Genomic DNA, 21,031 nt, shown 5'->3' on the forward strand with positions numbered 1-21,031 from the left:
ATGAGATGAGGAAGAACAAAGGTTGTGGTAATATGACTTCACTTCTACTGGGAAGCTGCATGACTGCATCAGAGTAGTACTAGAAGTTTGTAACTTTACCCTGGAAGTCAGGTCTCCCACAGGTTTAACACAGTTTCTCTGCCAACAATATGTAATTTACAAAGTATGATGCAATCGTGGAAGCTTTCTTGGCCTGCTGACCAGTAAACCCCTTTGTTCTGGCCCTGGTCCCTTACCAGAAGCTACTTGATATCATTTACTCATGTGACTCCGCTTTAGAGCTTCTGACTAAAAGGATTTCAGACCTCCCTTAAATCTCTGTAAACTATAAACATGCAGAAAAAGATTAATTGGCCATGATGGCCGAATGACAAGATGGCTTTCTCAGGAGGCTTTGCTTCTTATTACCCATACCTGGAAACGTTTCAAATGTAAGTAGCACAGCCTCCCTTCAAAGGTATAACTTTTCACACTTGCTATCTGTTCACCTCAAGTGCACATTTCTTGAAGTCTATGGAGAAGTGCATCTTGCAAAGGACTCAGACAAATATACCTAGCACTGCAAAACTTTTTCTTCTTTCATGAGTCCCTTGCATGTCCACCTCTTTCTTTCATATCTTTTCTCTTCAGTCTCTTTCTCCAACTTTATCTTCTCTCTTTAGTGATCAAATCCTGTTCTGGCTCCACTTGCCACCTGAGAATAGGAACAATATTGACCACAGAATGGCACAAACTACCTGATCTGACACCTGCTATGTGATGTATTCAGTGCTGTTGTAGCCGTGTCAGTCCAGTCCCAGGATATTAGGGAGACAAGGTGGGTGAGGTAATATCTTTTATTGGACCAGTTTCTGTTAGTGAGAGAGACAAGCTTTCGAGTTTACACTGAGCTGACTTGAAGAAGAGCTCCGTGTAAGTTCAAAAGCGTATCTCTCTAACTAACAGAAGTTGGTCCAATAAAATATATTACCTTACCCACCTTGACCTTCTGCATGACAAATGTCAGTTGATAAATAATCACTTAAGCTAAATCACTATAATGTATTCTTAAATTGAAATAAGTGTCCATATATGAGGGTTGCACCAAGTCAACACAATCAGGTTCTGAGGCATTGTATATATTCAAACTTACACCAATATAATTAAAGCAGTTTAGTTAAACTGGTGCAAACCTTGTGTGAATACTTTTATTTTGGTGTAAGAAGTCCTTCAGTTTACCTTTAGCCTGTGTGTAATCAATTTAGCTAAACCAAATTAAGAGTGCCCTGGTTTAACTAAACAGTTTAAAGTCATACCTTAAGTTAAATTCAGACAACTGTACACAATAACAAGATCTAAATGGATTTAAAAAGGCAGGATCATTGGCATATGCACTCTTGATCAGCCAGAGGGGGCAGGAGGCAGAGAAAATAAAAAGAAAAAAAAGAAAGAAGAGAGAGTCAGAGATGGGACTCGTCTATACTAGGAAAAATGTATTTTTATATGTTAGTAATAGGATTAACATGCTAAAAATCCTAGTCTAGACAAGGCAGTTGTAATTTTATGTACTAGCTATTGAAAGTAAACCCAAGGGGACAAAATATTTAAAATATGTTACTGTGAGGTACATACCCCACACTGGTACTAAAAGGTTTAACTGGAGTTAGAGAATTTGATTAAGGTACCTGGTTGCACCTGGAGGCTGGGCCAGCCCCAGATGGTAGCTGAGCATAAGGGGAGGAAACCCAGATAAGAAGGAGTTAGAGAGGAAGAATACTGTTGTTTCTATCTTGTTGTTAAATGTCTAGAGAGAGGTAGATCTATAATGGTTCTAGGGAGGGGCTGTGGGAATGGGCCTGAAGGAAGGCCAGTATAGGAAGAAAGCTATAGTTTCCCTCCTTTTTTCCTCTCTACAGTTATTAAGGAGTGAATCCAAACTCTTAGTTCTTCTCTGAATGATACCATTTCCTGTTAGCCTCTTTCTTAAGGCTTGTAGAACTTTTTGTGTAGCATATACCATAAGTTCTGCAGCTTCTCTTGACCATATCTTGTATGTTACTGGGAAGCACCTGTGTTTTGCAAATACATTTTCATATGATACTATTAATACTTACATTTCTGGTTCTGTGTTGTCTGTTTCTCTATAGCAGTGGTTTTCAATGAGGGGTATGTGTACCTCTCCTGGTACACAGAGGTCTTCCAGGGGGTCCATCAACTCATCTAGATCTTTGCCTAGTTTTACAATAGGCTACATAAAAACACTAGCAGAGTCAGTATCAACTAAAACTTCATACAAACAAAATAAGAATGAAAGCAATTTTAAGGTAATATTGTGCTGAGACGCTTTTGTATTTTTATGTCTGATTGTGTAAGCAAGTACTTTTTAAGTGAGGTGAAACTTGAGGGTACGCAAGACAAATCAGACTCCTGAAAGTGGTACAGTAGTCTGGAAAGGTTGAGAACCACTGCTGTATAGCACACATTCTATTAACAAGACCAAGCACCTCATATGGGTGTAGATGGTTGCTTGTCTCTGTGTACCACTGCAAGCTCTTGTTTTTATTATTTTCCCTTTGTATTTAAGTGCTAGCATGCACTTTCCTAACACTGGAATTATTCCTCCATGATAGTCTTTCACAGATTCTTTGAACCCATCCACTTTCAGCTGCTTCTTACATCACTCTATTTCAGTTTCTGTTATTACATTTACTTCTGCCCCAGTATCTATCTTGTGTGTCACACAAATGCCATTTCTTCATGTGATGGGGTGTTCACCCTATACTAGCATGGAAAGGGTTAATGAGGGTTAATGAGGCCAATTAACCAGATAGGCAACATATGAGGGGAATTATGTGGCTAAATAACCCTGAATTGATGCTGAAGCCTAGTTGAGAAGGAATAGGTGGGATGTTGCAGATCTTGGCTGGTGATTAGAGTGTTTCTGAGCTGGAATCCGGAGTAGAGGATGGGCCTGGATTCCTGTACCACCCATTCGGGAAGTGCTACTGTCAAGGAAGTGGATTTGAAGACTACCTGGGATAGTTTGTCCTGTAGGACTTTGATACCCTAGAAGGGGGGAAAACATATTAGTGACCGGCTGGAGAGCCAAGTCACAAAGAGAACCCTGAGTCACAGACAGAGAGGGAAACTGCCGGGCATGCAAACAAGCAACAGAAAGGGGCTTCAGACCTGGAAGGACCTAATCCCCAGAGCTGCCAGGAAGTGGTGAGTGACCCCTGTTCTAATACACATTTTAACTGGATAATTTTTGAGTTTTCTGTTTCCTCCTTATTGCGCCTCAGAACAGCTCTTCCTTTTCATTTGAGGAATCCATTTTTGGATTGCACTTTCCTGCTTTCTCAGCATGTTTTTGTATAATGGTTGGGCTTATTACAGTTTCTACATATTTGCCTGAATGCTGGACATTTCCTATACTCAAAATGGTTGCCACATTGCTGGTATTGTTTCCTGCTTTTCATGTTCCTGTCGATGGCCAATTCAATTTCTATTAACTTTTTCCTTGCTGGCTTTTCTATAGTACTCTGTCATATGCTCTGTGCCCTTCTCTGGGCTTTTTGTTTCTGTTTATCCTGCTGCTTGGCGTGTGTGTGTGTGTGTGTGTGTATATATATATATATATATAGACCTTTCTAATGTCTCATCCATCTCCCTTATTAACTATTCCTGGACTCTTATTATTTACACCCCAGGATAATCAAGTCTCTGAATCTTTTAATATTCCGTATTCAAAGGACTGACTTTTTAGTTTTAATTATGTGACCCCAAACTCATCTATGTTTTCCCCTTCATTCTGTATTCTTGTCCTGTCTCTCTCTCAAAAGTAAGTTGTTTTGTTTTTGTTTTTTTTGGTGGGGGACACAATGATCCTCAAACACTTTTCATTCTTTTTGCAAAGTGTTCCTCTTTTCCCGCTATAAAGTGTATGGAATGCATAGTATACATCTAGGGCTTCTGTGCCTGAGTCAAGAGAGTACAGAAATGATGTAACAAGACTTCCTATAACTCAGTATAGCTGCAGCCTGTGACTGCCTTGTCCTTCTTTCTGGTCTTCCTTCTTTCTGTGCCAGCAGGAAGGAAGTGTGTTGTGGCAAATCAAAGCCTGCATCTAGTGTACAAGATGTATGGTATCTCTACACCTCCTGGAGGATTTACTATTCTTTTTTGCCTTCACTTTGCCCCATCAATAGGCCAAAAAAGAATAGTAAGTCCTGTGACTACTAGCTCTTACTTCTTATATAGCATACAACCTTTCTCTTGTTGCAGTTCCCTGCCTCATTCACTACACCACCTTCCATCTTCTGCAACAGATGAGGCAAGGAATCTACAGACAGTAGCTGCCTTCACACAACCCAGATTGATTTCCTGAGTCTCCTCCATCTTCTGCATTAAATGAGGCAGGGAATCATGTGGAAAAATGTATATGATTTCATTGTTAAAAACACTATCATAATGCATACACACAAGGCAGGGGGTGGGTGCTAAAGTTTTACAGGCAGCTTTGATTCTGGCATGTCATAACTTTTGAGTGTTTGACTTCGTAACTTAAGCACTCTTCACTTTTTTTGACATCTAAGCTTTTAAAAAGCCAATTGAAAAAACAAATTCCATCACGTGAAACCATATAGACATCCATCATCTTTAGATCCACAGCACTGATTTGCCACTTTTGCTGAAGGTGTAACTGGTAACAGTAGTAAGCCAGTATTTTCTACGTGAATTAGCCACTAGAGAAGGATGAGACACATTCTGCCGGTGGGGTTCATAGCTATATGCCAGGGGTAGTCTATTATTTTTTGTCAAGGCCAACATTTTTTAGTCAAGGTATAGTCAAGGTCTGGACTCGAGCCTTGCAGGGCTCCATTTAGGGAAGGTGGGAGGGGGCACCTGCCCCACCTCTCCTGAGTGATGTATCAGCCCCAGGCGGATGGGGCTCCCGCTGACGGCCCCACAGTGGGAGCCCTGGCTACCTGAAGCTGAAACATAACTGGGGGATGGGGGGGGTGGCAGAAGGTGCTCCCCTGCCTTTCCTAAGTGGCGTCCCTGTTGTGACAGTCTTTGGCCAGGGGCACACAAAGCACGGTTGCCACAATTTGGTTAAACTGCGGGCGGGAGTGAGCTGCAGTTGCACCTTCTGGCCGCTTGAGCGCACTGTGCCCCCTGTGGAGCAGGCAGTTGGGCAGCTTCACTCCTGCTCCTCCTCACTTGCAGGCCGGAGGAGGGTGGAGGTGGCAGCAGCAGGGTGAGTGGTTGGTGCCAGGCTCCTCCACGTTACCGCAGAGCCCTAGCTTGCCCAAGCACCCAGCCAGTCACTTCTCTATTCACAGTAGCCCCCCTTCGCACCCCGCACCGCACTAACTGCCCACGGCCCCCTAGAGTTTCGTGGTCTGGTTAAAAGTCTCTGGCAGTCCAGATTTGGCCTGTTTACCCACTATATGCTGACAGCAGAAAAGTTGCTGATTTCTAGCAGCCAACCTTCTCTTCTTTCACTGCCCTCCCAGATGGGCTGCAGTGGCACGGTCTCCCTGGGATCTGTCTCCTGCTGATGCAGGTGGGCTGGGATGGCACTGTGTGAGGCTTTACCTTGGAGCGATTCACTATTGTAGTGCTGCATGTGGAGCTGCTCAGGGGCCAGGTTCTGGGCCAAAATAAGGGCTGCCTTCCCTCCCCCATGGGCCCTATAAGGTTTGGGGTGCCGTGGTGGTGGTGGTTAGGAATTCCTAGAGGGAACAGGGCTGAGCCCCATGGCTCAGGGAGAACCCTGCTAGGGAATCCTGGCTACCTTGAGCTGTTGGCCATGCTCATGAGGGGCTGCTTGCTGCCCTGCAGGACCTGAATTGGCAGCGGCAGCAGCTGTTGGATGCATGCTAGGCTGGCTTCACCCCAGCCAAACGCTTCTCAGAGAATGAGCCTAGTCTGCCCCCACCCCAACCTGTAGGGTGGATTTTATCTGGTGACTCTGCCTTGCCGGGTTACTCCAGTTGGTTCTGACCCTAGGCCCATCATTATGACCAGTAGGGCAGTGTGATGGCTAGGTTAATCACCCTGATCTGGGACTAGGTCTGATGCTCCCTGCTTTAGTTCTTGTTCCTTGTACAGAGCCCCTCTATCTGAGCATTCCCCTATGCTTGTGGTCTCTCCCTAAACTCCTATAGGGCACAAACCATGCTTGCTGCTCTAAACCTATGCACAAGATAGAGGGAATAGAAACCTCAAGTCACTGGCAATAGGTACTATGTCTGGTGTTGATTCTTCTGGTGACTTTGTCCCTCTGAGATGTGATCATATAATTGGACACCTGTTGAGGAGTATCCATTGCCAATCCAAACGTAGACTCAAAGTCCTTTCCTGCAGCAGGTTAATGGGTTAAAGTTCTGCTTCAGACTGATGCACTTTCGTTAGCATGCATTTTAAGTAGTTACACTAGTGCAAACTTCCTTCGTGTAGTTAGGACCTTAGCCTGCTGACTGCATCATGCCTGTACCAACCCAAAGATGGGAAATTTGCTCTCCTAAGCATCCTGTATTCATAACTTTACATTGATTTCTGGTGAACTTGGCTGTCAGTGCACACAAGGGCTTGTCTACCCTGAAAAATTATGTCATAGCTACATGTCTCAGGCTTGTGAAAAATCCACCCCAAGAGACATAGTTAAGCTGATATAACTCCCGGTGTAGATAGAATTCTTCCATCAGCCTAGTCCTTCTATTAACCTAGCTACTTTAGCCTCTTGTAGAGGTGGGTTACTTACAGTGACAGGGGAACCCCGCCTATTGCTGTATTAAGTATGCACACTGCAGTGTGCAGTTGTGCCACTGTAGTGTTTTAAGCACAGATATAGCCTAAATCCCACAGTCCCCATAAGTAGAACCCTACCAAATTCATGGCTTTTGCCCTATTCTATATAGATTTAATGGGGGCGACCAGCGTTTCTCAAATTGGGGGTGCTGACCCAAAAGGGAGTTGCAGGGGGGTCACAAGGTTATTTAAGGGCAGGTCGCAGTATTGCCACCCTTACTTCTGTGCTGCCTTCAGAGCTGGGTGGCCGGAGAGCGGCAGCTGTTGGCCAGGCACCCAGCTTTGAAGACTGCACCCCACCAGCAGCAGTGCAGAAGGATAGTGATACCATACCAAGCCATCTTTACTTCTGCGCTGCTGCTGGCTTCTAGCTTCCCAGATCTGAAGGCAGCACCACTGCCAACAAAAGCGCAAGCCCCCCCTACAATCACCTTGTGCCCCCCACCACAACTCCTTTTTGGGTCAGGACTCCTACAATTACAACATTGAGAGGTTTCAGATTTAAATAGCTGAAAATCATTAAATTTATTATTTTTAAAACCCTATGACTGTGAAATTGACCAAAATGGACTGTGAATTTGGTAGGGTCCTTCATAACAGTTACAAGATAGAGGTTATAAAAGTTGCTTCCCTTTCTCTTCTCATCCCCTCTGAAAAGACAGTGGGTCTGTGAAGATCATGACCATCTGAAGGCTATTCAGGCAGTTCTGTGAAATAAGTTGAGGTGTTAGCCCAATTTAACTGTCCCCATCACATCACTGCTAGAGGAGTCTTTGTAAATGCACTCTAGCTTCATCTAAAAAGCAACTCTTCAAATATCTTGTGTAGGTGCAGCACAGCGCTATTAAAAAAAACAAAACCCCTCCACGAGGGGAATAGCTGCACTCCCAGCGCTGGTGCACTTTACAGTGCTGAAACTTGCAGCACTCAGGTGGATGTTTTTTCACAACCCATAGTGAGAAAGGTGCAGCGCTGTAAAGTGCCAGTGTAGACAAGCCCTTAGGCCTAGTCTTCAGTAGGAAATTAGGTCAGAATAACTAAGTTGCTCAGGGGTGTGAATATCTGCACCCTTGAGCCATGCAGTTAAATTTACCTAACCCCAGCATAGAAGGCACTAGGATGATGGGAGAATTCTCCCATCCACCTAGCTACTGCCTCTCAGGGATGTGGAGTATCTACGCCCCTCCCGTCAATGTAGGTAGTGTCTTCACTGAAGCACTACAGCAGCACAGCTGCAGCATTTTACATGTAGACAAACTCGTAGAGCCAGAAATCTTCAGAGATATTCAGATGAGCTTTGGACATGTAAAGACTCTAAGGGAGATCAGGCAAACATGAGCGAGGAATAGGCTAAGCTATGTATGAGTGGAGGTACCTAACCAAAGCAGACTCTCAGACAGAAGAACCAGGGTTCATGGGAATGTCAAAAAAGGAATTCTGAGAAGCAGGCTGTGAGTTATAGGCTTTTACTCTAAATGGGAGGTAATTGTAATTACTGGCCCCTCCTGCTGCTGTTGAAGTCAGCTGAAGCATGACTGTCGTTGTTTGCAGTGTCTTGTAAATAGTAAAAAAGAGCAGTGGACACCCTCTGGTGGCTGTAGTTGTAAAAGAAATTGTTTTGTGTGGGATTTAGATCTTTCAGCACTTATACATTTTTGTTTTCCTGACTACATTTAATATAACATGTCCATTTTCACAATTATTTAAGCAAGGGTTAAACGTTTATTGAATCTGCAGCACCATCAGACCAACACAGAACTTAAGCTTCAAAATATTTATGGTAAGGAAAATGAAGTAACAAATGAATTATTAGAGGTTTTATATTCTCTATTTAAAGACAGCAAATGATGTATCAGAATTCACCTTGGAAAAAACATTTCTATGGGTGGTCCAGAGAGGCAGAGCAAAGGTAGATCCAAGAGCTAGGTATATTTTGTACTAGTAGATTCCTAGCAGCCAAGCCAGAATTCCTCTCAATGGGCTAGAGGGATAAGAACATAAGAATGGCCATACTGGATCAGACCAAAGATCCATCTAGCCCAGTATCCTGTCTTCTGACAGTGGCCAATGCCAGGTGCTTCAGAGGGAATGAACAGAACAAGTAATCATCAAGTGATCCATCCCCTGTCGCCCATTCCCAGCTTCTGGCAAACAGAGGCTAGGGACACCATCACTGCCTATCCTGGCTAATAGCCATTGATGGATGTATCTTCCATGAATATATCTAGTTCTTTTTTGAATGCCGTTATAGTCTTGGCCTTCACAACATCTTCTGGCAAGGAGTTCCACAGGTTGACTGTGGATTGTGTGAAAAAATACTTCCTTTTGTTTGTTTTTTAAACCTGCTGCCTATTAATTTCATTTGGTGGGCGCTAGTTCTTGTGTTAGGAGGAGGAGTAAATAACACTTCCACATTTACTTTCTCCATACAAGTCATAATTTTATAATACCAGTCATGATTTTGTGCTGTGGAGCAACAGAACAGCATGCTTGCTCCTTTTTAGAGTGTGCTGCAGACCCAATCATACACCCTCCTAAATGGCAGATCGTAACCTTTTGTGATACACTAATCTCATTAGGGCATTTGCCATTTCTTTCATTCAAGATTTTTAGAGTCTCCCTGGTTCAAACTGTTCTGCAGCTTGGAGTGTACAGTTACAATTTATATAAGGAGAGATATTAGTTAAGATTTCATTTCCCCGTGGGGGTGGTTGATATAGTACAATAACAAAGCGCCAGGCGTGCATATCTGTGAGACTAGCAAATACTTACACTGTGAAACAAAACTGTAAATAGTGCCAGACACTACAGTTTATAGTGGTATTCCAGCAGCCATTTGGGGCTGTTACTTGTGATACAGTAGAAGAGTATGACTATATATCAGGTAATAAGATCTTGAAGCACATTACTTTCAGGAAATGCTTAATGAGAGAGCAGTTTCTATAGGGAAGAAGAAATAAAACCTGAAAGCTACACTGTCTTGGCGCATGCACACGTGCACGCGTGCGCTCTCGCGCGCTCTCTCTCTCTCTCTGTGTTTTTAAAGCTACTGCTAGTGGCCCCAAAACCAAAATGCCTTCAGCACATGCTTCTGAAACTGCAATGCTACAATTTAAAGAAAGACAAAGGTTAATAGCTAACTTCAGAGCAGCCTTGCCCCTGCAGCATGAAAATATGGGAACTGAATGAGATCCTCAGTCTGGCAGAAATACAGAAAACACAGACATAGAAAGCATCAACCAAGCCAGTTATGTGACAGTTTCAAGGCAGGGGCTGGAAAGAATCTGTGAACAAACCATACAAGACAGTTACCAGTGCTACAAGGTCTCCCATTCTGTCATGATGGCCAGACTTCAGGGGAGAAGCCCAACTTGCCTCTCAAGAATACTGGAACAATTGAGACAATCTGAGCATATAAAATAGCATCATATGTAAAGGCAGTCAATTCATCATTCCCAGATCATTAAATAGAAATTCTCTCAAGAATACTTCTGAGGCATTCTGAAGTAGAAGTGTTTATCTGGAAATCAAGAGATAACGTATACTGGCCAAACATGACCAAGGATTTCCAAGACCTAGGGGAAATACAGGCCAAGCAGTAAAAAGAGACTGAAAATACACAGCATTCCCAACAGACCATGTAACAAATGGCCCTTTGCTCTACAAACCACACAAACTACCTCATTATTGTAGACGACTATTCAGACATCTAGGAACTAGACGAACTGTCAGACATTACTGCAGCGACCATCATAGATGAAACAAGGAAGCATTTTGGCAGGCACGGTATCCCAAACTGTGTGTTGTTTAACAGTGGACCCCAGTTTACTTGCAGGGAGTTTCAACTCAGCTGGGAACAGATTGTCCTATCACATCACATGCCACAGAACGTCAAATAACCAAATTAAATTGGCTGTTAAAATGGCTAAGCCTTATTTGAGAGAGCCACAAAAAGGAAACAAAATATATGGCAAGCCATCTTGAAGGGAGAAACGCTTCCACAGGAAGTGTTAATACCAGCCTGGTAGAATATTGGATGTCCAGATGCATGACAACATTGGTGCCTGTAGCCCTATCATTACTGCAACTGGGAGTCATGGAAGGAGTAAACACTGTCAACAACCCCCCCCCCCCAAAAAAAACAAAAAAAAACAAAAAACCAAACAAACCCAAGTGCTGCCATCACAAAGACTTGCACTTGCTCCAACATCAAACCCACCAGAAAGGTACACACAAGACTTTGTACAAATAGTAAGGTGTGAAAAAACTGCCCTCCCAAAGCCAGAGGAAAACACCTTAGCTGAGCTCCCACGTTAGTTAAGCCATGTTTGTGAGGTGTGTGTTGGTTTTTTGGTAGCACGTTAGTGTTCAGTTTCAGTATACAGCAAACACTGAGAGGTTTCAAGGGAGTGACAAGCAGGTTCTGGTATTTATAATGCTCTCAACTGTGACAAAAGCGCTGTAGAGTTCCCAGGGGGGATACTGTGGTATGACAGTGTGCTTAGCTAGAGGGTCATGTGCAGGAACCCAGACCTGTCCTTTAAGGAAATACTTGATGAGAGAGGTCACCACAGGTGCAGTGTGGAATAAATCCCGCATGCTGTACGGCCCTTGTTTCTCGCGCGTATCTCCGGGTCACAGCCGGGTGATGGGGCCTTGATGCAGTATTTGGGAGTTTTTATTTCTTTTAGTTCTAGTTAAGTGCAGTTGGGGGCTGGGACGGAGGCAAGTGAGGCCAGGACGCGGAGTGAGGAGGCACAGCGGGGTGCGGGCGGGACATGTTAAAATACTCCCCTCCCCCCGTCACGCACCGCCCCACCCCGGTGCTTGCAGATGACCTTTCAGGTGAGGCCTGCCGGGAGCGCCCCTCCAGGCTGCTATCGGAGCGCTGTGTTGAGGGAGGCCCAGCCCCCTGGATTGGGCGGCGGGGAATGCAGGAGCGCCGGGCAATGGAGAGGGGTCGTGCTGGGGCCGGGGTGGGCAAGCGCAGCGAGCTTCCCCCTTGCGCAGGGCTGAGCGCTGCGAGGAAAGGCCGGCGGGGCTGGGACAGGCGGCGCGTCCCCTCCCCGCGGGAAACGAAACACACACACACACACACACACTCGCTCACGCCGAGGAGTTTAAAAGGGAAAGTGCGCATGCTCTGAGAACCTACTACAGTGTCTGTCTACCGTGTGTCACCGGCGATTGGTCAAGTCCTCCCACTAACTCTCCCGATGATTGGCTTGACAATAGGTGACGTTTGAACAGTCTCGCGTCGCTCACGGGCGAGCGCTGGTGGTTGGTGGAGCGGCGTGTCTGTCCCTCGACAGGGCCGGCCCCCAACCCCAGCGGGAGTGGGACGGAAGCGATTGGTCCCGCCCCTCGCTCGGTCGCTGGGTTTGTGCTCTGCGAGGCCTCCCCGCCCCCCTGCGCTGTTCCTTCGGGCCCTGTCGCGTCGGGATGAGCCGCGCTTCCCCATGGAGACCAAACGGGTCGAGATTCCCAGTAGCGTCCTGGACGATCTGTGCAGGTAACGGAGATTGCCGCCCCACGGCTTGAGCCGCGCCCCTGCCCACCCCCACCTGCCCCGGCAGCGGGGCGCCTTGAGCCGGGCCCTGTCCCCCACCGCCCGCGAGCTCTGTGCTGGGAGCCCAGTATTACCCTACCGCGCTAACGATAGAGAAGTGGAAAGTGAAACTGCGCGGAAAAACAAACGAAATTTGCTCGGCTAGTCCGGTGGTGCCCGTTGCGATCGTCCGTAGCCAGTTAATAAAACGTACCAGTGGGGTGAAGTGAAGCTGATGATTAAGATATGGTGTCGTTATTAGTAAGGACCCTTAGTAATTACTCTTACCGTGACATCCTAAGAAGGATCCGTGCCGTCCCTTTCACCTTAGCTGGCAGGCTGGGTCTGTGTGCGAGTGGCTTTAAGCTAACATTGGGGTCCGCGGGGGGCTTGGAACGGTCGGGGTTCATGTTCGGTAGTGCTCCTGCCCTGGAGGTGTGGGGGGAGGTAAGCTGGGGACTGCAGTATGTTACGTGACCTGGCCTGTGCTGAGGGAGTTGAAAGATCCGACTGCAGTTCTTTTGAGAAATTAAAACTGCATATTCAACTGCTGCTGCTCAGCCTCATTAAGAGCAACCCTTTCACGAGTATACAAGATTTCTGGTCAGAATTGAGGTTTGTTCTTTGTTCTGTTAACTTGTAAAGTCACAAAGGATTTATCATACATTTTGCAGTTGAACTTTTGTGAGCTAAGTAGCTTGGGTATAAGCAGAACTTGGAAATTTATAAAAACAAAAGGACGACTTGTGGCACCTTAGAGACTAAAAAATTTATTTGAGCATAAGTTTTCAGAAGCTACAGCTCACTTCATCGGAGCTCACGAAAGCTTATGCTCAAATAAATTTGTTAGTCTCTAAGGTGCAACAAGTCGTCCTTTTCTTTTTGCGGATACAGACTAACACGACTGCTACTCTGAAACCTGGAAATTTATAACCGTTTTGTATAGGCACACCAGCAGAATTGTTTGTGTTGCATTTTCATGTGATTTACCTTTAAGTAGTTTCCTTCTTATTCAGAGTCCTCTCCATTGTTGGAGATTTGCGACTGGTAGCCCATTCTGTATGATGCTCTGATAATCTTTTTGTGGATGTATAATTCTGTTGAGCCACCCATAATACCATGTTGTCCATCCGAGATCCTCTTTTTCTTCCTCATGTTCTGCCATCAACTTTCCCTTCCAGTGTCCATAAACATACATTGCTCACTGAACCTCTGAAAATGTGCCCTGCATATCAAATCTTTCTTTTCATAAGATCTCTGATTAGAGTTTTCTGAGTTCTAATAATTGCCAGTAGTTTTTTGTTGGTTACTCAAGCTGTCCATGATGTAAGTAGTTTTATCTAAGAGTAAAAAGGTTATTAACTATATTGAACATGTCAGGAAGATGTGCTGTTTGAACTTGTTGACCTCTTTTGATCTGTTTCCACTGATACAGTCACAAAATCACTCTTTAGATTACACAGGTTTACTAACTGCTTTTGCAATATACTAATCAATATACTAGTCCTGGATTAATCAACTAGCCATCTGTTAAGCCAGACATTAATTCACAGTGTACATTCAACAACAGACTGCAAACAGCACCTGATCATTAATTGAAATGACAGGAGGCAATACTATCACCGCTATACGTTATCTAAGGCTGTGTTTACATTGCCACTTTCAGCGCTAAAACTTTAGTCATTCAGGGGTGTGAAAAAACACCCCCCCTCCCCCATGAGCAACAAAAGTTTTAGCGATGAAAAGCGCCAGTATAGACAGTGCTTTATCCCAGCGATAAACCTACCACCCCTCATTTGAAGTGGTTATTTTTTATTGCTGTGAGAGCTCTCCCCCAGTGATAGTGTGACTACACTGCCCACATCACAGTGCTGCTGTGGCCACGCTGTAACGTTGGCAGTGTAGACATACCCTAAATCTACCTTCGACCAGTCGTGCATTTCTAGCTGCCTGTCTGATATCTCCATGTAGGTGTCCAGCATTCAGTTCTAACAATGCTGAATTTGTTTAGTCTTGAAACCGTGTCCTCTTTCAGCATTTATAACTCTCCTGTTTTCCAGGTTTGCAACTTCGGTGTGATCTTCGGGGATACAGGGAAGGGAGAAAAGAGCCAATCTCTGAAATCCTGTTGCTTTTTCTCCCTAATGTGTCATAAGTAAGGCTGTGAGTTTGTCATGGATTCCATGATTTTCCATGACCTCTGTGACTTCTGGTGGAGCTGAGGCTGCCCGAGCAGCTCAGGCAGCCCCTGGGGCTGTCGCACCGGCTGCTGCTGGGGCAGTCTCAGACCACTGTGCCCCTCTTCTCTTCCGCCCGCAGGAGAACTTTGGGGGTGGGAGGGGGCTCAGGGCTGGGGTGCAGGAAGGGGTGAGGGCTCTGGGCAGTGCTCGCTTTGCGGGATCCCCGGAAATTGCAACATGTCCCTCCCTGTGAGCTCCTAGCTCTGCGCGCTGCCTGTGCCCACAGGCATCGCCCACACAGAGCTGCAGAGCTAGGAGCTTAGGGAGAGACATGTTGCTGCTTCCAACAAGCCCGGTAGGGAGTCTGCCAGTCCTGCCAACCCCAACCTCTCCAGAACCTGTGGCACTCCCAAGATTTAGTCAGGGGTATAGTACAAGTTATAGACAGGCCACAGGTCATGAATTTTTGTTTACTGCCTGTGACCTGTCCATGACTTTTAATAAAAATACCTGTGTCTAATATGTAGCCTTACTCATAAATCTGCTGTTTTCTCATTATCTTCTCTGTTCAAACCCTAGTTATCTCTTCTCTCTTTTTTTGTAACTGTAGCCTCCTTGCCTGTCCCTCCTCTTTGGACAAGCCCAGTTTGTCCAAAATGCCACTTCCAATTTAAATTATTTTCTAGATTTTTATTTTCTGTTGGACCAAATTCAGATTTATTTTATCTCATTCCCATCTACACTTTTGTTCTTTAATTTCACTATTTCCCATGTCCTCCAGTCCCCTCCCAGTTCATTTGTGGTACTAATGTATTCATTTTTCTTCTAGAACATCCATGTCTACATCAGAAATGCTCTCCCTGTCCTTTTCTGCCAAGCATCCTTCATTAAAACCTACCTCTTAAGGCAACTCCAGATCTTCTTATCTGTCTTAAGTTTCATCATCATAGTACCTAAGCACTTTTCATCAGCTCTATGAGACAGGGAATATGTTCACTTTTTTGCAAAGCATTGTGCACTCCAGTATTTTATAATACTTTTACCACTAGCAGAGTGCTTGAACCTGTGCAGTCTGAAGAAGGCATTTTTTAAAAATCACTTTATCCGTTATCTTAATATGAAATTTATTGCATAGATTATTATGTGATCAGAGTATAACTATATGCAACATAACACTAGAGTTAAATTCAGTCCAGATGAGGACAGATAATGCTAGAACAAAGGACCAAAGACTACGTCGTTCAAGGAATCTGATCTCTGTTCAAATGGTAATGTAAATTCTAAAATAAAATCTTCCATACTCATGTCACAGCTGTTTTAATATTAATCGTAGTCTCTAACAGTGTATTCTGTCTGTGGTGAACATGGTTGAACCCATTTCTTCATTGATGGCTATAGAGCAGATCTCCTACAGTTTCTTTTTGGTTTTTATAATTTTTTCCTTTGGTTTCCCAAGCCTTTTTCTTTTTGTTCCAATAAACTGCGAAGTTGAAATTGTTTAAAAGGATAAAGCAAAATTGTCAGTATGGTTTATGTAAAGGCTCACCAACTTGATGTTGTAATAGTAGTAATAAATTACAAGCGTATACCCAGCAGTGTTTGCTGGGAAGTTGTATGGCTTCTCCACTGCAGTAGGCAGATAATTTCTGCTCTTTTTAAAAATTGCAGTTTATCTTAATGGTGAGCTGTGTTGCTGATTTATTGGGCACTATGCACATGGGTATGTTCTACGTAAACTTAAAAAAAAAAACGGGGGGGGGGGGGTTGGGGGGGGGGATTTCTGTTTTCCTGTTGGTGTTCTTATGGGTGGGCCTGAGAGCAGCCTATGCTCTGGTTCTTTCTCCATTTCTCTCTGGATGCTCTCCTGCATGTTACTACTTGTTCATGTTTATGCTGCTGTCATTGGAAAATAACCTTTTGGGAAGGGCGTGCACCATCAAACAGTGAAATTCACAAAGTAAACTTATTAAATATAATTTTTTTTCCCTCTAACTTGCAACAGTGCTACATCCTGTGCTTATAATAATAATTAATAATAATAAATAAATCTTGGAAATGTTGTCTGTTAAAGCATACAGTTATTTCAGTAGAAGAGAACCATCATGCAGCAGGCCTGGCAAAATTTGCTTTTTTATATGGGATTATTCATTCCTTATTCAATATAACTAAAACTTCTAAAAAAAACCTAACTATTTTTCTGACTCTTAGCTGTTGCATCAGCATCCCATGACCACTTATGGAGCTTATCTGGCAAATCTCGAAAGTTGGGTTTAAAACAGTGGTCCCCAAACTTTTTACCTCACGACTCCTGTCATAAATATAAAGGGAAGGGTAATCACCTTTCTGTATACAGAGCTATAAAATCCCTTCTGGCCAGAGGCAAAACCCTTTCACCTGTAAAGGCTTAAGAAGCTAAGGTAACCTCGCTGGCACCTGACCCAAAATGACCAACGAGGGGACAAGATACTTTCAAATCTGGAGTGTCCGGGGGAGGGGGAGGATGAAAAGGGTTATGTCTGTGTGATGCTTTTGCCGGGAACAGATCAGAAATGCAAGCCTGTTAAGTTAGTAAGTAAGCTAGCTAGAAAACGCATTAGATTTTCTTTTGTGTAATAGCTGGTAAAATAAGCTGTGCAGGAGGGAATGTATATTCCTTTTGTCTTTCCTCAGCCTCAAATCTGGCTAATTCCAGCTTCTGTTAAACATTTCATTCTGTCATCCTAACCTCTCTGTTTTTAAGTAATTTTACACCCGAGAGTTAGAAAGAAAACAAACAAAAAAAACCCGGCTTGTAAAATTTTACTGTGCTGTAACCTGATACCTTTTGTCTCTGATAGCTGTTCTCAGCCTACAGAAAAATCTTTTTGTTATGCCTGCCGCTCTGTCCCCCAGGCAGAGAGACAGAATCAACAGCTGCAATCGCCTTTTACAAAACCTTTTAAAATCGTGCTGTGCTTCTGGTTCAGAATGATCCCACCGCTCTGCCACCATGTCAAGGTTCCTTCCTCACTCTGAACTCTAGGGTACAGATGTGAGGACCTGTATGAAAGACCCCCCCCTAAGCTTTTTCTTATCAGCTTAGGTTAAAAACTTCCCCAAGGTACAAACTTTGCCTTGTCCTTGAACCCTATGCTGTCACCAGCAAGCGTGTTTAAACAAAGAACAGGGAAAGAGCCCACTTGGAGTCCTGTTCCCCCAAAATATCCCCCCAGCCCTACGCCCCCTTTCCTGGGTAAGGCTTGATGATGATCCTCACCAGTTGGTACAGGTGAACACAGAGCCAAACCTTTGGATCTTCAGAACAATGAAAAATCAATCAGGTTCTTAGAAGAAGAATTTTAATTGAAGAAAAAGTAAAAGAATCACCTCTGTAAAATCAGGATGGTAAATACCTTACAGGGTAATCAGATTCAAAACACAGAGAATCCCTCTAGGCAAAACCTTAAGTTACAAAAAGACACAAAAACAGGAATATACATTCCCTTCAGCACAGCTTATTTTACAAACCATTAAACAAAAGAAAATCTAACGCATTTTCTAGCTAGATTACTTACTAACTTTACAGGAGTTGTAAGGCTTGCATTCCTGATCTGTTCCGGCAAAAGCATCGCAGACAGACAAAAGCCTTTCCCCCCCTCCAGATTTGAAAGTACCTTGTCCCCTCATTGGTCATTTTGGGTCTGGTGCCAGCGAGGTTACCTTAGCTTCTTAACCCTTTACAGGTGAAAGGATTTTGCCTCTGGCCAGGAACAATTTTAGCACTGTATACAGAAAGGTAGTTACCCTTCCCTTTATATTTATGACACCCCCTCCTTACCCCTCTTTGTGCCTTCCCTCCCCGGCTGGGAGTGGGGCCGTGGCTCCAAGAGAGGAGGACGCAGATGGGTAAAGGGGCCAAGACTGGGGCCACGGCAGGGCCGGGGCTGGGAGAGGAGCCTCCCAGGGCCACAACTGAAGTTGGGTGGTGCTCCCTCACTGCCCCCAGTGGGGTCTGGCCCAAGCCCTAGCCACGCCCCCAAACCTTTCTCCATGCCCCACAGTTTGGGGACCTCTGGTTTAAAAGAACCTTGTCAAATAGCTTAAGCTCAATTTTAGTTTAAAGAATCAAATCTTTTTGAAATCTAACAAGAAAATTCAATAGTGTTGATTAAAAAAATCTTTCTATGAATGAATCTAACAGTCATACAGAATTTTACTGTCTGAATGTAAACTTTCCCTTGATGTTTATGACCCGGTACTGCATGCAACATTGTGTTAGTGCATGAGAAGGTGACAATGTACAGGGAAACCAACCAGTTCTATTAAACCCTGTCCACTGTTAGCTTCAAACTGAGAAAATTGTGCATTAAAAGTGAGGATAAATGGTGGGGGAAAATAGTTTAGATTTTAAGTTACAGTATTTTTAATAACTCATAATGGTGTTAATACCAGGTGAGGAAACATTTTTCGTATATCGTTAACCTGACTGTGTCCATGATGAGTGTATTTTAGCACACCTAATCTGAGTTTATTAAACATCTTTACTGAGTGTTTAAAATTCTTTTTTTTTTTTAATGACAGGTTTCAGAGTAACAGCCGTGTTAGTCTGTATTCGCAAAAAGAAAAGGAGGACTTGTGGCACCTTAGAGACTAACCAGTTTATTTGAGCATGAGCTTTCGTGAAGTGAGCTGTAGCTCACGAAAGCTCATGCTCAAATAAATTGGTTAGTCTCTAAGGTGCCACAAGTCCTCCTTTTTCTTTTTTTTTTAATGTGTACCAGTTGATTGGATGGGCTGTCTCTACCCCTGTCTGTAATGCATTTTCAGTGTTTGAGATCATATTTTGAAAACTTCTTTCTGCAAATTCTATTAATCAAGCTCTTTCTCCCCCCCCCCCCCCCCCTTTTTTTTTTTCTTTCCTCTCCGGCAGTCGATTTATTTTGCACATTCCAAGTGAGGAAAGAGACAATGCAATCAGAGTGTGTTTTCAGATTGAACTTGCCCATTGGTTTTACTTGGATTTCTACATGCAGAACACACCAGGATTACCTCAGTGTGGGATAAGAGACTTTGCTAAAGCTGATATCCTTTTTATTGGTACAATTACTGTTTTTTCAATGCTTGTGGATAAACTGTATACTCAAGTATAGTCGTGAAATTCTGTTTTCCTGAGTAACTGCTTGCACAGCAGTCCATTTGTTTGAGTGACATAAAACTGCCTTCATTAGAAAGTCTTTTAATGTTCATAGCTGCCATAATATTACAGCACTTAAAAAAACAAAAAAAACCATTCACTATCTTTTCCCCAGCTTCCCAGGAGCCCTGAGAATTCAGCAGTTTATTGCTTGCTTTGAGGCCTTTTATGACTTCATCCTGTAACAGAGTGAACAGTCAAGACTTCCTTCTGTATTCAGCATGGTCAGGGCCAGGAGGAGCTTAATGTAATATTCTCTCTGTGGCATATTCCCTCCCCTAACTTCATGGATTTCCATGGAAAAACTGACATGGGTGTTAATTCTGCTAGAAGTAGTATAAATTCTCTGGCTTTTACGTGGCTGGGGATGGTGTGCAACTGTGAGGGGTTATGCCATTGGCTTCTTCAGGATGTGTTTATGTGGTAATTCAAATTATTTACATCTATCTTTTTTTTTTTTTTTTTTTTTTAATGGTGGGTTTTGATCATGTTCATGAAGGGTCTTAAACCTGAACACGTGGCTTAAGCAACATTAGTTACGATCTAATCACATTTAAAATGAGGTACGGTTTCCTCACTGGGGTTGTGGAAGTCATGAAATCCGTGACTTCCAAAGACCTCTGTGACTTCAGTCCTGGTGGCTGGGAACTGCAGGGTCCCGCTATCTCCCGCACCGGCAGGGAGCTGTGTGGTACCCCTGCTGCCTGAGGCAGCGGGCCCCCAAGCTCTCAGCCACCATTGGCAGAGGGGCTACCCCAGCAGCTTCCCGGTTGCCGCAGAGAGAGCAGGGGGACCCTGGAGCTCTGAGCCCCCACTGGTGGTGGGGGCCCCAGAGCTCCCAGCCACTCCGCAACTGCCCAGTCCCTTCCCATTTTATCATGGATATTTTTAGTAATAGTCAGTTTCAGGTCATGGGCAATAAAGAAAAAATCACGGAAGCCCTTCTTTATTGCCCATTACCTGTCCCTGACTTTTACTAAAAAATACCCATGACAAAATCTTAGCCTTAATCGTAACTTCTTAAGTATGGTTTTTATGCCACAGTTTGGCTATCAACTGTGGGAACTAATATAGCATGCAGTATTCCAACTTTTACAATACTTAAGTGTCTTTGCTCCAGCTTTCATTTGAGGACCCATGTTTCACTAAAACAATCAAAATATTTGGTTTACAAAAATAGCTTATGTGTCTTTAATTTTACTTCTGTGGTTTTAAACTTTTCTCATGGCAAGAACTTGGTTTCATGTTTAAAAAAAAAACAAAAACAAAAACCCACTATTGGGGTACTTTCCTTTGAACAAAGGAAAGCATCTCTAACTTTAAAGAGGAACCACT

General features: G+C 43.9%; 1 protein-coding gene across 7 annotated transcripts in view; it reads left to right on the top strand.

Annotated features, from left to right (window-relative positions):
• Window positions 1-2,868: 2,868 nt before the first annotated feature.
• Window positions 2,869-21,031, top strand: part of DCP2 (decapping mRNA 2) — a 40,396-nt gene continuing 22,233 nt past the window's right edge. For 2 of the 7 annotated variants that reach the window (XM_043546971.1, XM_043546974.1), the window contains exons 1-2: window positions 2,870-3,204; window positions 19,433-19,584. In XM_043546971.1, the coding sequence (XP_043402906.1) occupies window positions 3,137-3,204; window positions 19,433-19,584 (220 nt within the window). In that variant the 5' untranslated portion in view covers window positions 2,870-3,136. Of the gene's footprint in view, window positions 3,205-12,144; window positions 12,308-19,432; window positions 19,585-21,031 lie in introns of those variants that run through there. The other 5 variants (XM_037901548.2, XM_037901551.2, XM_043546973.1 and 2 more) reach the window with 4 other exon arrangements.

The sequence above is a fragment of the Chelonia mydas genome, chromosome 5, assembly GCF_015237465.2.
Source record: "Chelonia mydas isolate rCheMyd1 chromosome 5, rCheMyd1.pri.v2, whole genome shotgun sequence".
NCBI lineage: Eukaryota > Metazoa > Chordata > Testudines > Cheloniidae > Chelonia > Chelonia mydas.